General features: G+C 38.9%; 1 protein-coding gene across 2 annotated transcripts in view; it reads right to left on the reverse strand.

The window, feature by feature from the left end:
* Positions 1-18,515, reverse strand: part of AFTPH (aftiphilin) — a 42,458-nt gene that overhangs the window by 11,622 nt on the left and 12,321 nt on the right. For both annotated transcript variants that reach the window (XM_063391577.1, XM_063391576.1), the window contains exons 3-7: positions 10,238-10,389; positions 9,602-9,728; positions 9,233-9,289; positions 7,558-7,680; positions 1,062-1,122 (exon numbers count right to left, since the gene is read on the reverse strand). In XM_063391577.1, the coding sequence (XP_063247647.1) occupies positions 1,062-1,122; positions 7,558-7,680; positions 9,233-9,289; positions 9,602-9,728; positions 10,238-10,389 (520 nt within the window). The remainder of the gene's footprint in view (positions 1-1,061; positions 1,123-7,557; positions 7,681-9,232; positions 9,290-9,601; positions 9,729-10,237; positions 10,390-18,515) is intronic.

An 18,515-nucleotide genomic window follows, 5' to 3' on the forward strand; every position in this document is an offset into this window, starting at 1 on the left:
TAGTACTAAAACAGAAATCAAACCAAGATACATTTTAAAGTTGTTTGTTAAAAAGAAAGCATGATGATTGACTGAAGTAGTAAGACACCAGACAACAGCAAAAGGGTCCATCCAGGCTTTCCTTCAGCACCGTGATATTGCTATCCAAACTCTTACACCCCACACATTCTGCAACAACACAGTGTGGCAACACCAGTGCAGCAAGAGATGCACTTTATCTGAGCCTGCCTTTCAACTTGTGTGGCATCACTCAGTTGCTGTCAGCAGGCTCCTCGTAAAGGAGTTTATTGATAGTTTCTAGTCTGTCCATTAAACAAGTTTCCAGAACTTGTTTTATTTCCTTTGCATGCACTTACATTTCTGACACTGGAGGCAGTGGCACAACTCACTTTGCTATTAAAATAGACGTAGGTGAAGGGTCCTTTAGTGATAACTATATACATTTACAGATACAAATAAGTTCGTAGCTACCTCTTTAATATATTAGCTATAATTAGCTCTGTAGTGTAAGCAAAAGTGATAATGAATGAAGTCACACTTTTGAAATATAAAATTATCTTTAAATCTGAAAACTTTCAGCTCAAGAAGTGTATATTTTGCAAACATTTTGTGATTAAAATATTGTGCTTTGAAGTAGCCACTGTACACAAGTTTGTCATTCGGAGGATGTCTAAAGAGATAGCTGACTGGTGAAAAATACTTTTAAGAAGTAAAACTCATGAACCTAAAATACTCATTTGTTCAGAGTTTCATTATAACCTGCAATTATACATAATGAAGTGTTAATATTGCCACTGTGTCACTAGCATATGGCGGGAATCTAAAATAATACTTAACTTCGTATTTTTCAAACTATGCAATACTTCACATAGGGGCACTGTTAATCAGAAAGAAAGCCTGAATTTCCAAAGTTAGGAGTAAGAAATAAGTATTATATATATATTTTATATATGTGTGTGTGTATATATCTTAAAAAAATAATCAGCAGATAGATGTTTGTCTGAACTTTGTAGCTTTCTTATCTCTAGCTCTGGTGCTAGAGGCTCTACGGAGAGACGTACCATCTAAAGGGTTAGTAAGGCCACTGCTACTCCAGTCAAACTGGACAGGTGGTAGAGATTCCTAGAGTTGAAAAGTCAGAAATCAGATTTTATAGTCAGTTCAGGTTACAACAATGCAAAGCAGTTCAAACAACAGATTCTTTAGCGTCTAAACACTAAAAAAGACAACTAAATGATCAAGCTCCAACTTTTGGGAGGTGTGTATTTTCATAATATGCACTAGAGATTCAAAGTAGATTTGTTCTACCACACAAAGTCCATTAAATTCTGAACAGCACAGATTAGGTAACTTCTAACTCAAACAGGATTTGCAATTTAACTAAGACATATGTACTGAATAACAAACCATAAGGCATCGTTGAAAATTAAAGTATTGCTTTCATGGAAGATGAGGCACTTAGCATAAAAAATTATGTATACACAATTACAGGGCAAATTCAGAACAGTGAAAGCTGTCTGTGCATCCATGCTTTGTCTTGATCACATATATTATTTATCATCAAACAACCCATCATTCTTTTGGTTTGGTTAGCTCTTAAGAAACATAATCCCCACCCAGGAGGGACAAACTATCAACACCCTCTGCACTCCACCCCCTTTAAAAATAAAACTCCTGTGACGATATATCCTTTCACAGTTCACTCATCCTGATCTATATACAAACCCTTGGCAGCAGTGCTTGAACAAGAGGAGAGTGGAAACATTGGCTCCTTCTGGGAGCCCACCCTTGCCTTTTGAATTCCTCTTGTTCAGGCTTTTGGACAAAAGCAAGCAGCAGGGAAGGTGTGTGCAGGTGCAGTGTGACTTGCAAGCACTGTCCTCCTGTACCCTCAGGACACAAACTGATGGGACAGCAGCAGAAATGTCTGAAAGAAGCTGAACATTTCTACTTCTGTGCATTACACTCTGCTCTCTTCCCAGTGAAGTCAACTGTTGTGAAGCACTGGAAAAGGATGTGCCCTCAACTTCTAATGAAACAATCACAGTATGGAAGAAAAGCAATGGATGTTCTCAGCAGTATTTTTTAAAATGCATCAGTATCTGTTAAGCTTCCAGTAGCTGACCCACACCTTCTCTTTGCTTTGCTAGAAAATCAGCCTTCATTTTTTAATTTTAAAACTTCCAGCCATCTGACACTGAAGAAAAATGCAGATTCACTAATCGAGACTGTATGAACTTGAGGTAGCTTTGTAGCACAATTAAGCTCACTGTAAAAGGCATTTCCTCAGTGCTAGATGTTTACAGGAAGCAAAACAAAGGGAGCCAGAGATTTGTGTATTTACTTATAGGAAAGATTTTCCTAAGCAAGACATTTACCATCTAATGTCTTAAAAATGCTTTCAGTACCGAGCACAGCTTGAACAGTATTCTCCTCATGGAGATTAAGAAACTAATCCTTCACTTTTTGCTTTGCTTTGGGAATGATATTACTGGCATTGAAATGATTTGCATGTACATATAATGTCAGCAGCATGGAAGCTCCACCTGATGAAGTAATGATCACTATCATCAGCAGCTTGTTTAAACTTTGCCACGTGTAAAATATATGACATTAAAAGGATTTTGTAGGAAAAGAAAAGGGTAGTGAGCATGACAATTTAGTAGCTGTCTGCCCTGAGCCAGATGAATTCATATTGAAACAAAGTGGCTTCCTACCAACTCTCTTACTGAGGAAAACACCCACTAGATCTTGTGTCAAAGGCCTGAGTCAGGACTGATGACTGTGACAGAGCTGCGTGGAAAAAATGGCACCACTGGTTAGCTAAGTTTCTGCCTTTAGTGATGGCTTGATTTTCAGATTCAACAAGGAAAGGACAAAGGATGTGATGAATTCTTCTAAAAACAGGAAAAAATGAGTCTGACTCCAAATCAGTGAGAATATACCAAGTATATTAGTGTGCTCTGTGGGATGAGGCCACTCTGCTGACTTCAACCACTTTGCTAAGGAGAGGGTAAGTAAAGCAGCCCTCACCTACACAGGATGCTGGCAAGCCCCAGTCTGTACAGTAGCAAACAAAGTGAAAGGAGCAGGCAGAGGAAAAAGCAAAATGAAACAGAAAGTTTTCTGCTTCTAATTACCTCAGCCCTAAGCAAACTACACTGGGACACCTGAACACAGGCATTGGAACCTCAGCCAAGGGGGACATACCCTGCAAATGGGATTATAATGTTTAGCCTTTCTGAAACTGTGAGGTTGTCAGGCTACTGCAATTAATATTTTAATAACATGCTTAAAGAAAAGTGCCCAACCTAGGAGAATACTGAGAAATGGAGCACACTGCTTTCACTCCTTGAGGCCTCCATCTTAGATTACAGGACACAGTACAGAAATGACAAAGCATACTTAGCTGTCAGAGTACTACTCTGAATGTTAAGGAAGTAAGAAAGAGGAAATTAAAATGCCTGCTGGTTTTACTGCATCATATTTCACTTTGATACAAGCAAGAGATGTTTTCACACAGTAATTTCAGAATGTATTATGTAAGAGCTCTTATAATCCAAAAGAGTAAAATGTAAATGTTTGTGTCTGTGCCAATAATTACCCAAGGAAAATTAAACAAAATGTAAAAAGGAAGCATTTTGCTGTCTTAAAGCTGGGTGAAAGTCATAAAAGGACTTGTAATACAAATACAATGTCAATATTTAGATGGATCCCACAAATGAGCACCATATACATTCCAGAAAAAGCTTCACATGCAAGTAATTCATACATTGCATTGTGCGTGTTCATTGGCAAAATCATGTCAGTTCTGAAAGCTGCTCTTTTCACACAACCCCTTTACACAGCTGCCATCTGACAGCACAGCAAGCTCTGGAGCATCTCTTACCTGCAAATCTTTCTCTCTTAGTCTGTCAACAAAGCTACACACACTCTCACACTCCTGGATCTTTCTCACATGTATAACTGGAGAGCAGCTCCTGATGGAGCCTTTGGCTGGTGGCCAATAATATGGTGGTTTGCATCTGTCATTGTTAGAAGTCCTGATGGTCTCTTATGTAATTAAAAGTGTTTTTAGAGGCTGTCACCCCACGGGGTTTAATTAAGCTTCAGTCCCTAATAGCCAGCAAGTGTAAGATGTATATTTCTATTATAACCTGATCCCCAATTCAGTGGTTTACATGCAAGCAGATGTGCTGTAATGGGCACCTGCAGAAAAGAGTCACTGGTAATTTTCTTCTTGAAATGTCTGGGTCACTGCAGATTTTTATGCCAATATAGAAATTACTAAGTAAAACTTGGCAAGTAACCCTACCAAAGAAACATAGTTCCAAATGGAAAGAAGAGAAGAGAATGCTTTGAAGTAATAGCAGAAGAGCAGAAATATCTGGACAACTTTTTTTCAAAGAATCCAAAGAGAAGCAGATAAATCAACTTTAAAACAACATTAACCAGAAAACAGTATCAAATGAAGAGAAAGCTGTCATCATTAAGGCCAGACAACCCTTTAGACAAAAAACACTGGAATGTATTTTGCTTGCACTCGCTGAAGACTTGGCTGTGATGTAGAAGCCCACCAGAGCTGTACAAAAAAGAAGGCAGCACTTGTCTTGGGTTTCACAATCAAAGGGTGCCTGCTCCACGAGCCACTCCTCACACCCGATGTGTCCTGACAGAGTCTTTGAGACACCATGCTTAGATCAAGGCAACAGTAATCAGGGGATTATTTCATATTCTGTTTACTGCCTTACAGTCAGGAGCACAGAGGAAGAGAGAAATAAAGCCTTCAATTGTCAAGATAAACAACAGATTAAAGAAGAATTTAGATTTTAGATGCTACCTTCAAATATAAAAGAGAATGACTCCACAAAAATCATCTTTATACAATAAACTAATGTGACAAACCCATCAGTAACTTGTGAGAGAACTCAATTTCAAAATCCTTGTCCTTACAGCTTAAATGCCTCAGATGGAAATTCGTCCACTCTGTTTCCACAGCCTAACTCAATGAGACCCTGTGCAGGGAATGAAGGCAAAACATTCAGAGTTTACAGCATAACTAGGAGGAACCACTGCAGCTCATTTGCTTTTTTACTTCATTCTGTTAGTTCTAAAGTTCTCCATTTTAAATCTCTGCATGCTTTTGTCTGCTGGCCTACAACAAAAACATTTAGGAGGCATTTCTGTGTTTCTACAAGTGTTCTTTCCACTATTACTTTTGCCTCATCAGTCCTCCAAAGTCTTATTCACTTAGCAGAAAGTCATACACATACATGCACAGACACTGATCTGTATACAAGTGCCATAAATGCCAGCCTTCAAACAGAAAAGAACTTTTCCTTGAGCAAAGAACACAAATCTATCAACCAGAGCCTCTGCTTCCAAAGAGAATGTCAATATTCTGAAGGTTCTGAAAATAGGGATAAATCATCATTCTGAAAATGAAGGATTCTGGAAGTTTAACTAACTAATTACACATTAATCAGATGCACTTAAGAGATATTTGAATTGTTGCACCTGAACCACTTGCATTTAGAACAGGAAGTTTCAGAATAAGAATAATTCCAGAATAAGAAGTTTCAGAGTCCACTAAAACTGCCTGTATTTCCACGGAGTATTTTAACAATGTTTGTAGCATAGCTCCTAATGAAATGTTTGGGCACATCATCTTATTACCAGGACAATCTGGAATATTCTGAAAGAGCCATTTGCACGATGTGACGTGAAACTGAATTTTTCCCAAAGGAAACAGAAACCACCAATCATTGACAGAAGATGAGACCAAGAAAGAAAGGAGGTCTCTGAGGTGGAGAGTTGATCATTCACGCCCTGAAACTTTTGGAATGTCATCTAACTGTAGCCTCCTAGAGCTCTGAATGGTTCCAATCTCTAACCCATCTCTTCCTCAAAAGCTCATTTTAGTGTTTGTCTTTTTGGAAAAGCCAACCTAATGCCAAAAGTGCAGACAGACAGCACAGAAGCTTCTCAGATGTATTCATGGACCACAACTATTAAACAGAGATGGCCTTGTCAGAACAAGCTATGGGACAAGATTATCAAACTGTGACAAGTGGAGGGGAATTCTGTAGCAGGAATTCATAATTACAGAAAAAGAGACACTTAGGTAAGTAGAGGTTCTTCTTTTCAGCACCATGACTGTCAAGCAACTGAGAAGATGGCACTTGTCAGAGATGTTGCTACTTTAGGCTCTCGCAGCTCTCTACACTGTTTAGTGTATGGCTTAATTTAATATTTTTCTCCTCTGTATAAAAGGATACTTTGAATGCTGCAAAAAGACAGTGAAAATTCCCTGCTTTCCTACCACACAGTAGATTTCTTCAGGTCAGACTGTTTGCAGTAATCACTGCTGTCACCTTTTCTTCTATCCAGTTCAGCTGCTCCTGAGGAGCAGCACAGGAAGCACCAAATGTGTATTGCTGTACAAAATCAATGTTAGCTCTGAGCCCACTGACAAACTGCTACTCAAGAATGAAAAAGAATTCTGCTCTGCTACAAGCACACTTAGAGCTCTGCAGTGTGGCAGAGCAAGGACTGCAAGAACACCACTACAGCCACAAGTAGCTATTGTTAAGGTGAGCTGCAGCCCAAGAATAATTCTTGCTGGAATGCCTTCAATCAGAAGTCACGAGCATAGCAGGGAACTGAAGATGCTGGGTGGATTAAACAAGACCTGCACTAAGGAGGGACACAGCTGGGTCTCTGAATATGTACTGAGCATTACTGTAATGACATTGAAAATGAAATATCTCTGCATATCCCATTAGCTTGTTGACAACCACACACATGGCAACATGCTTGGCATTCAAGTGCTCTTCTACGTCCTTACATCGAAACAACAACAGAGAATTTGTGAAATTCAAAAGCTCACTCCTAAACTCCTCTGCATTCATTTTGTATCAGACTTCAAAGACAGAGAAGCCAGCAAAGCAACCGTGTGTAACAGATAATTCAATAGAATCTGGCACAAAGGGCCAAAGGAATTCCTACAATCAAAAAGCCAGGCACGTGTGCTTGTAATGACCACACCCAACATCTCTCTCTGGGCAGCTGGGCTGCTTTTCATGACACTGAAGAAATAAGAAAGGGCAAAAGGAAATGAACATGAACAGTACAAATGTAAATAGGGTAATAAGAAAATGGAGTGCTAACCAACATGTAGAATAACCTCCAACAATAAGCTCCAGAATAAGCAAAGATGAAGAACATTAGCCAGAGGTCAGATGAGTCTCACACTACATATAAAATCTGTCTACCTGCCCACTGTCTTTGAGAGCAAACTGCTGTGTATCTGTAGGGACCATCAGGACTCTGAAATGGTGGCCACTGACTGCTGCAGCCTCCCACAGGGACTCCCAGTGACACATGGAAAGATCCAAGAGCAGGACTTCAATCTGACACAAACAGCACCTGCCCTTTACAGACAGGTGTCTTTGAATACACCACCTAGATATTTTAACCATAAAGAACGAGACAAGGCATCGCATTATTTCCCTCATTGTTCTTTTCCCTCCTCACCCTCCTCTCTCTGTTTTTTACCTGGAACTGATCAGATGCACATGTGTTCATCTCTGGTGATACAGGAGGTGTCTGTCCTATTGAAGCTATTTTTTCTGCTGCAGATATTGGTTTCAAAGGTTCCTTGGTAGGTTCTAACATACCCTGAATAAACAAACAAACAATCTAATTTAAAAAAATTAACTACTTGAACACACAGACACACACATTGACAGACACGTTAAGAACTGCAGATGCCAAAAACTAGAACACACTACTAGGTAGTACTACCCTCAGCTAAGGGCTTGGGGGTAACCATGTATCTCTGGGACACTTTCACTGTGTCCAGAGGGACAGGAGTAGGTGGAGCAGGGGAAAATCATTCTGGGTTCTTAGGTCTAAGAAACATTTTAGAGCCAGTAACAGAAACCCAAGTGTTGAGCTGGAGTTTGCTTTCAATTTTCAGCGATGTAATTTAAGCTGGAGAAAACAGTTACTTGATAAGGTGATGTCTTCTCCTCCCAATTGTGTGTAGACTATTCCAGAAATATCAAATGACCCATCACAAAAGTGCAAGTGCATTAATTCCATTTCAACAATTAAGCAATCCACAAGGAACAAATCAAATCATCAGTTTTCAGAATGATACATACTGAGATGGAAATAAATGCATTAAGAAGCATTAAAAAATAAACTCACATTTTCAATTTTAAGCAAACATCTCAAATATAGATAGTATTATCAAAAATGTCTGAAATCTGATACTGAAAAAAACTGAGGACGAGAAGATGTACAGAAAACCCCAAGTTTGCACTGAGACATGCCAACCACCCCAGAACAATGAGAAATCCCCAAATAAAAGCATGGGATTTGCAACTACAGCATTTTAAACCATTTTCAGGACTTGCCAAGATCAGCTGTCCCACAAATGTTTCTACACCATATTAGGGGAGCTCTGAATTTACCCATCAGTTAAATTACTTCCTTTGCACAACAGAGAAACACAGAGAGCAATGTGGCAACGGAAAGCAACAAGCCACTTTATTCCTACTATCACTGCTACCCAGCTTATTGTGTGCAAAAGTATATAAAAAATTTAGGAGATAATTAATCAGCAACAACAACCCGTTGCAAAAAGTAACTGTGTGTGTTGCAAACATAGTCCTGCTCACAAACAGGAAGAAAACAGCAATATCTGAGTTGTTTTAACTATCTGTATCAGAATACCATGCTTACATCCAAAGAAGTACACGAGCTGACCTTGATGCATCAGAAGACTGTAGAAGTCACTCCATAAAATTAACCTACGTAATTAAATCAGCCTAATATAAACCAAAGAAAATTATTTTTTTTACTATTCCATTTGTGGATGATCATATGAAAATATATGCGTGTTTGTATGCGTATATACATACACATGCACTCTTTTTTGAGAAAAAAGGAAGATTTATTTTGCTCAGACCAGCAAAAATCACAAACCTTATCTTCTCTCTGTTTTTACTGAATACTTCTTTCACTTAACATCAGGTATTTGCTTGCACACATAATGAAAATTATTTATTTGGTAATTTTTTCTAGCATTTCTACTGGTGCCCAAGCCATAACTGTACTTACAAAAATATCTTTCAGCACACTTGGTGTTTCACATCATTTAATATATTTCATTACATGATGTTGTTGAAACTATAACAAAAAAATAATATGAAAAAAAGCTTACCAGTCCTGCTGCATACATGGGTACTATAACAGGCTGCTTCTTGTTGCCTGTAAAGAGCTGATAAAACAACAACAACAAAGGATTTACTTAAGAGTTTCTACGTCAGCGATAGAAATGTTTTTCAATGCTACATAACTTGCATAAGGTTAGTACCACGGAATAAATATTATGTTAATTATAACACAATGGTTAAAAACTAACGCAACTTTCTGTATTAATAGGGTTTATAAAAGGTGGCCAGGTCGTCATGAACAACCACGTTCTGTGCAACCATGCAATCAGAAGAAGGCAATCACACAAACCCCTTCCCCCTGATTCTACACATAAAGCAGCTTCCTTATTCAGAGAGGCAGTTTCACTGGCACTCACAATATTTCTTGTGTCGATTCCCAGGGAGCACAGGAGCTTTTTGTTGCTGTGGGAGCCACCCCACTGGTACCTCAGGCCGTGCGCATCGTGGATGTCCTGCAGCTCTGCCCACACGTCCATCAGCTCCCTGCACAACCCGGCACAAATCAAGTTACCATGTAGAAAAACAGCTTGGCAGCCTTGAATAGTTATTCTGGTTTTTAATGCAAGTGACTTATTATACATTCCAATTAAACTTATGCCCAAGCACAATACCCAGGGGAACTAAAACTGCACATTGTCCTCAGAACAATTATAGTTCAAAATTCTTACTGGACAATGATGTCCACAGCAGACAGGACCAAGCCTGCTTAGACTTGAGCATCATATGAATAAATTCAGTACTTTACAGTAAGTGTAACTAATAAGACATTTGGTTAATTCAGAGACATCATTGAAAAGAAGATGATAGGCTGCTGCTGAGTTGCTAAGTGAAGTACTCCTGGCACATGCAGTCACTGAAAACAAGCATTCTGACAGATAGCTGATTTTCATTCTTGATGGCTTCTCAAAATGCTTGAAGCAAACACCTCATCGTAAATCACTGCCGTATGTGGTTCAAGTTCATTTTATATTTGTTGCGCTGTGGTTTCTTACCCAGTACTTCCTAAGGTCTCCTCAGTTGTTATCTGCTTTTCACCTGCTTCCAACAAATGATTCAAGGAACTTATTTCTTCTTCAATTTCAGCAACAGGCATGGAAGGAAAACAGACTTCAAATATTCGTTCCAGACGACTTAGCAATGTTGTCTACACCAAAGAGAAAATATTTATGTCAAGTTTTGCTAACTGCTATCAAGTCCAATATTATAGCAAGACGGAAAACAACTTATAGATGACACAAGATTACACTTACCACAAAATATTAACTGTCAGAGGACCACAAGACTCTTTAAACACCAAATACAGGCTTCTAGCTACTAAGAAACAGTAAGGATCTTGCCCTCTGCAAAGTGAGTTCGGACACAAGAGCCCAAAGTCACTCTGTTAGAAATTAGCAGAAAATGTATGCAACGAGATTTATGCCATATAAGGATAATGTCTCAGCAATATAAACAGCAGATATTGGAACTAGTGGTTTCCAGATATTTTAATTCCAAAGCATGCACTGAGCCTTGGCAGATGGGTCTGACACGAAAAACTAAACAAAACAAAAGTCAAACAACCTCCTGCCCTCACAAAAACAAAAAAAATCCCCCCCCCTTTTTTTTTGACAAGCATAGTATGCTGTCTTCTTTTCAAGTTCTTCCCTTACGTTTCTCTTTTTTCTTTCATATTTCCATATAGACAGGGTTTCAACTTCTTGTACCTCTATTAATTGGTTTTAGACATCAGATGTGCAAATGATAAGGAACATTTTTTCCTCAGTTCAACCCATTAAAAACAGCTAAGCATCACGCTTTTCTCATTTATTAAAATACCGATTGCAAGGTATGCTTGTAAAAATTAAATTTAAGCCTTTTAAAATCACTTTTGCTAGAAACACCTGAATCTCTTTTCTTGCTAAGGAAAGGAGGCACAAGCCTGGCATTCAGTGCAGCGTTTCCATCTTTCTAGTTCAGTTCCTCAACAACCACTTTGCCATTCCTCTGCTGCCACACACACAGGGCAGCATCCAGCAGCTCCAGCACCTGCTTTTCCACTGGGGAAATGAAAAAGAAACAGAGTAGGCGGAAATCCCAGGAGCATCCCACTGCAAGCGCTGATTTAGCTGTGCCAGCAGAGCCCTCCTGTGGAGATGCAGCATATTCCTGCAACAGTGGTGAATTTACACACATAATGCTCAAAACAGAGGTTTTTTGTTACCACTGAGATGATTTAAAGTTCAGCAAAGATGATTTAAAGTTCAGGAAAGCAAGGTTGTAGAAGGAATTTACCTATTTTACTTAGGCCAATTGATACAACTGGAACAAACCTTCACACAGCAAAATACCTGCTTCACAATTCCAAGCATTATCTACAACAATTCTCACTTGAATTTTTAGCTGAAAATTTGCCTTGTCTCTCATCTCAGCTAAGCAACTCACTGATCATGAACATCAGCAAACATAACAGAGGTAAATATTAGAATATCTGGATTCTGCACTGGAGCTGGGATGATGAGTCAGGAACTGGGATCGAGTCTGTCCAGACCATTCTTTCTATTCAGCCACTAACTGCAAAAAGCAGGAAGATGAAGTGGCTTAGAGCATCAGCTCCTCAGTTTCACCACCTGTGAAAGAAATGCCTGACAGGGACAGCCACCAGGAACAGTCACTTGCAAACATAATGTAAAAATGTGCAAAGATCTGAATTCGGAGCTTAACTGACTCGCCCTTTTTTTTTTTCTTTTCTTCTTCATTACCTCTCAGGTAAATTCTGACCACAATGAACCATGTTCTACAGTATATAATTTTCCTTTAATCATCTCTCAATGCTCAGTCATTCTGCCTATACACTAAGTTGCAATACTTGTAGCTGCTTTGTGTTTGCTGACCAGAATTAAGAAACAAACTTACATTTTTAGGAAGTAAAATGAAACAGTATTCCAGATTCTAGCCTAATGCTTCAGCACACAAAAGCAGACTTCGCTTCAATTTTAAACCTTATTTTTCCTACAATATATCACTTCCCCTTATCTTACATCCACAGGTGATGCTCACTTCATTTCTGTAATACAGCAGGAGTACATATCCCCAGGGAAAAGCAAGAGGCAGATGAATGGCACTGGATCATGGAAACAACAAGGCATCACATTTCTTGAAAAGGATCAACATTTGAGAACATGCTAGTGACTAAAAATATGCTTGCTTAGGTAGTGAAAAATTAACAGAACATCTCTAAGAACCAAGCAGCATCTCAGTCAGTGTCACATTTCAAATCTGAGTTAAAGAATCATGCCAAAGCTTCAGGAACAGTTTAACTATAGCATTCTTTACACTCCCTGTCATCTTTTCTAAATTTCCAGCAATGCTTAGCCCTTATTTCTATACGACAAAGAATGGTTTCCATAGCAAACCAGAGTAATTAATTCTGTATGTGCAAATGGACAAAGGGATGAGTGCACAAACACACATCTCGAGGCAGTGGCAATGGGAGCAGCTGAACTTGTTCTTCTAATGGGTGATGAAATCCTGTGCTCACAGCTTCCAGGTAGAAAGGGCACCACCAAGATTTTAAATGTCCACTTCCTACAAACCTTAATCTGTTATTGCATAAATAAGACTGCAAGAAAATACTGTGTATGACCAAAAGTAATGTCATGTCTGTCTTTCTGAAAAAAAAAAAAAAAAAAAAAAGACAGAAAACCAAGAATTTTTGTCAACTTTTCATGTCACTAAAAGTATTTGACACCTGACTGTTCTCCACGGCCATTTGAAAAGAATAATTCTTGAAGGCACTTACAGAAGATGTGAAAAGGCTACAGCTGCCATTAAATATTAACTGTGATCCTCCAAACAGTTGATAAATAAATAAATTTATTAATAAATTGAAAGCTCCATAGTTTCTGTAAATGCTTAAAAGATTTTGGTAGACACTTAAGATATGTGTAATCACCACGAGAACAAAGTATCAGAGATACTTTTTTTTAAAATAAGCATAACCATAGGATTAGACTTTATCTCTGTGGCAATTAAACAGGGGCAAGATATACCCCTCAGAGCTGAAAGCCCAAAGTACTTGGTTTACACCATTTGTTTTTTTCTTCTCTGCTACAAGGCCATAGAACCCATTATCTCCTTCAACACAGCAATTCTTCACTGACCACCCAGCACACCAAATCCTCCCCAGCTGCCCCCACACGAACCCCACAGTGACAGGTCACTGCCCTTCTTCAGAGCTGTGAAAAGAGGAGATAATCAAATTTGCCATAGAAACAACACACTTGAGCCCCACTGCAGAAACAGTGGACACAAATGGCAGTTTTCACCATATGACTGCTGTAATGCCTCTGTGGGTGAGTGGAAAAAAACCAGTCTTGCTTCTCTCCACGGTTCTGGTCACATATGAGCTGTGCAGCAGACACAAGAACTCATCCAGGTGAACTCCCCTTCAAAGAGTGGAGTGGCACTTTGTCCATCCACCCTCTCCCCTTTCCACTGGAGGGCACAGCCTTGCTTTTTAACACAAGCCTTTATTTTCCCTTAGGAAATCTTTTACATCCCACAACATCTCTGCCCTGGCAGCCTCCAGAGGTGCTTTAAGAAGGGGAGAGTCAAAAACAGAGCATGCCTTCAACCCTCGCCATCCTGCCGCCAAGAAAACAGGCCACAGGGGAGCAACACAAACTCTGGGCTGTTTGCATCTACCAAACACAAAACTTGAAGACATAAGAATAAATAAAACCTGGTAACAGTTAAATTGTTGAGCACGTTTAGATACTCAAGCTTACGTGAAATGCAATAAAAGAAAAAACATATTAAAGGAGATGGAAATGAGTCTATGAAAGATCCAAGAAGCTACACATATAAAGTAGGAAAGGAATAAAGTCCATATGGGCATGACTGGCTTCTACTTGGAACTCAGAAGCTGCATGAAAGCTCTCAAAAAGTGACAGAACAAAGCTCAGGGGCCAAGACAAGAAAATGATTAACCACTGAGATTTTATTTAACTTAAATCACAAACTCACTGCTCTGCAGAGTGCCTAGCACAGCTTTTTATAACTATTTTAATAAAATAAAGTAGAGGTTAAATGAGAAACCCCTTTGCTGGGTTTTTTAACAGCCAAACCACATTTCCCAGCAACACATTTGCCTGTGAAGAGCTAAGTCACCATTTACTCTTCTGTCTTTACCATGTGTGTGCATGGGATGGGTGTATTTGGGGTTTTTGTTTGGTCGGTTTTATTGCTGTTCTTGGAGTATTTTTGGGGAGGGTGGGTTTGGGGACTTTTTAAGAGCTAAATTTCATGACCATATAGCTAACACAAGGGAGCTGATGAACCAATTTCAGTGGATGCAACTCACCACGGGGAACACACCAAACAACTTTTGTGGGTCTCAAAATTTTCTGACTCAAGCATTAAACTAAGCTAAACAGTTAACTAAAAGCAAAGAAACAAACAAACCCCTAAATTCTCCAGTAAATGGGGACAGTTTTTCCTTTGAAACAGTTTATGGACTATTTTAACTATGAATCTATTTCCTTTTCATATAGCAACAATTTGTTTCTTTGTCTAAGCAAAGGCAATTCCTCCTCAGAAGCAATGGGAGAACAGCTTTGGGCAGAAAAATTCCTAAGAAGACAAAGCTTACAAAGAGCACCAGTTTAACTTCTCATGTTTCTAATATGATGGCTTGTGTCCATCCCCACTTTTAAATCAGGTAAATATAAGGTAGTGCTATATATTTCTTAGGTGTAAAAAAATTGAATTGAAATATTCATTTTTATTTACACAGGAAATTTATAATGAAAACACAAATCCTAAACTGAGATTTGCAAGCCAGGAAGAGGATGCCACAAGAGCTAAAAAAACCTTCATCAACATAAAATGAGGAACCAGATTTTTTTTTTTTTTTACAATAATTTAAAGAATCAAAGAAGGCAATGTTAGTCCTAAACATCCCAAGCCCATTTTTAAAGAGTAACTATAAAAGTTTTCAGCTCAGTTGCAAAGCAAAGCTGAAAATATAGTGGGCTTAAGGAAAACAAAAAAAGGCTAAGACTTCTCTGCTCTTTTTACTGCTTGATCTGAAAGAGTTAGAAACTGCAGGGAAGTTCAGGCTAGAAATGTGAAGCTGTCTCCTTGCTGCTGAAAGCTTCACCATTTATTCTCCCTCCTCAGCTGAAGCACACATCAAATATTGCATCTTCCATGCAGGCAAAGTACAGCTGAATAGTTATTTTTTGTGACTACATAAAACTCACTGGCCATTTCAGTTTGTCATGTTGTTATTTTCTACTGGTGTTGTACAAACTTTCCAGTCAGACTCTGAGAGGAAGTACAGCGGATGACGCTTACGTGTACAAAATGGGAAATAATTTTGTCCTGGGATATATAAATAGTAGTGCTAAAACAACCCCCTCTCAAACTATTTTCTTTTGTAAGATTCCCCTCAGCCAGTCTGTTCTGAAAAACAGCAATTACGGTCTACTTTTAATAGATTTTTACTGATTATTCAGCTGCAAATCTTTCAGAACTCTGCTGTGGACTTAAAACCCCCCAACCTTTCCAGAAAGGTATATTTACATAACTAGCCAATACTATTTTAATTTACCTTACTGAACTGAGGGGCTGAAGTCTTTATGGTCATAATTACTTTCTTCCAAAAGGAAGATCACTGCCCAAGACAGAGTAGACTCCAAATGACAGTGATGCAGGGTTTTCTTTGTCTTGGTGAATATTCGTGGCTCAGTAACTGTGTCTCGCCCACACTGATTAATCTGAAGAGACAGAGCCTTCCAGCACAGGCTCTCTAATAACTGGAGAACCTTAAAACCCACTTGGAGGACTGCTCACCTTTTCCTTCATCCCTTTCCAGGATTTGTTAACTCTCAGCTAAATCAGGTAAGACTTGGCCTTCCAACCAAGCCCTTCTTTAGCTCCTGTTCCTTGCACACAGGCAGGCACAGCCCTATTCCCCACCCACACGATTACCATGGATTATTACTGCTCTTGTGCCTCGCTGCTGAATCCTATATATATAATCTTAATGCAGCACAGTAACCCCCTCAGCTGACTAATGTTCAGCACTATCTCATGGCAAAAGCTGTGCTATTCATCATAAACACGACTTGGTAGCGTGCAATCTGACTGCATAAAAGGCACTAATGCATGTGCAGGTCTGCTCAAGGCTTGTTGGATCAACCAGTTCACCCACAACTCCATCCTGAATCTGTTAATGAACACAAAGGCACCTCTCTAATGTGAACTGCAGCCATACTGGAATCAAGCATCACATCTTTTCAGCTGAAGAGAGAAGCTAAATGGATTAAGGTATATGTAGTATTGGTGGCCTGTGTGTACACCGTGCCCTTTCTCCTCTCCACACCACACACAACTACTGAATAGAAGAGGTCAGCATGTTACAAACCCTGCACTGGAAACTTGTGCAGGATCCAGAGAGCCTGAGACCAAAGGCAAGGAAGAAAAGACCTGATCTTTCTGCCACTACATGTCACTATATAAGGGCATTTTTGTGAACTCCCCTCCCCTTAGCTTCATCTCCTTTATATTGTATATTTTCTAATAAAACCTGGATTAAATAGTTGAATTGAAGCAAAGTCTATTTTTAATTAAAGATTATACTAAATCCACAGTCTTTGAACAGTTTGCCCATGGTACGTACATTGTACAATCAAGATTGCATTCAGAAAGCAAAATATTTTCCTGCCATCTTCACATTCAGAATATACAAACTAAGAAATTGAAAGGAAAACACACAGAGACCTTTTCAATGGAAACTTGAGCTACTGATAAATAACTTTGCTTTCATGCAGCATTCTGATGGATGAAAATTGCTGTACACATTATTTCCACATTTAAACAACAGTGCTGCTGGCTAAGGATTCTTTTCAATTTTCTGCTTTTGCAAAGAATTCCATTAGGATCATTCTGTTTATAAACCATTCAGGATTCTTTCCCTAGCACATTACAGTGACTCTCCCAGCCTCACCATCACCGATCGAGCGTATTCAGTGTCTCGTAAATGATCCCAGCTCACCTTTAGCCTCAGCTGAGATCTCAATTTCCCCACCCATCTCAAGTGTCTAACACATGCAGTATTTCTCCCTGGTGCACAGCCAGCTCCCTTTGGGTTGCTACAGCAAGTGCTTCTTAGATCTGCCAGCAAGAAACCGATGCAAGTGATCCCCTCCTCGCTATCCCTCTTCAGGATGGGTAATAAAAACTTTGCTCTCTTCCCTCTCACCAGATTTATCTTGCCTGCCAGTATTTCTGCTCTTTGCATCAGACAGCTGCAGAACTAAGTTTATACATGGCAAACTTGTATTGGCAACTACTTTAAAATGGCTTGTTTTGTGTTTTGACCTCAGTGACACCTTAAATGACAGCAAGGAAGCTGATCAAAATCTGAGTTTAATTTTACTATGATTCTGCACTCAGAGTACCTGGGCTGTCTGCTGGCTCATGTTGGCTCATTAGTTAATCTCTCTTTGAAACAGCAATTTAGCAAACTGTGGCTCATTGGATTATAAACAGAATTGCTATTTCATCTTAAAATAAGGTTTTTTTTTAATATAAAAAAGTTTTAATGGATCCTTCCAAAACTTAAAGCACTTACAAAATAACTACTATTTTCAAGAGTTAACTGAAAAAAAATGTAGCAATTGACATTGCATGGCTAAGGAAACTGTTGCAGCAGAGAAAACACGTCCAGCTCAACTTCCTCTCCAGTTTATTTGTGTAAAACATTCTCTCAGCTGTACTTCCTCACTGACAGAGGAGGAAGAACACCACTTTAGATTTAAACAGTCACAACTGACTGTAGCATAAAGAGAAGGAATGAAAAAATTTGAAGTCTTAAAATTTGCTTTACAATCCAATCAAACTATTGTATAACTTCACGGCAGACTTTAAGTAAGGAACTTCCAATTTAACTTGACTTTGATCTTTTGTTAAGCCAGACTTGGGAGAGAAAACTTCATTTTCCTCTAAGGGTTCTGTTTATAAAAACATCTACATTCAGAAGTGTTTTCTATTGAAAACCTATCATAAAATTACAGAAAACCTAAAGCCAAAATAAGTATTTGAAACATTCAGACTATCCCTTAATATTAATTAATTACTAGAAAAAAGGGATGATTTACTAGAATCATCTCCCTACCCCATTTCTTTCTCAGATTCTGGACAGTCTTTCAAGTGGCAAGAGAAACAACTGAGATTAACTGCACTAATGACCTTAGTACTCTCCAATTTTATGGGTGAATAGGTAAC

This window comes from Prinia subflava, chromosome 2, assembly GCF_021018805.1.
Source record: "Prinia subflava isolate CZ2003 ecotype Zambia chromosome 2, Cam_Psub_1.2, whole genome shotgun sequence".
In the NCBI taxonomy this organism is placed as follows: Eukaryota; Metazoa; Chordata; class Aves; order Passeriformes; family Cisticolidae; genus Prinia; species Prinia subflava.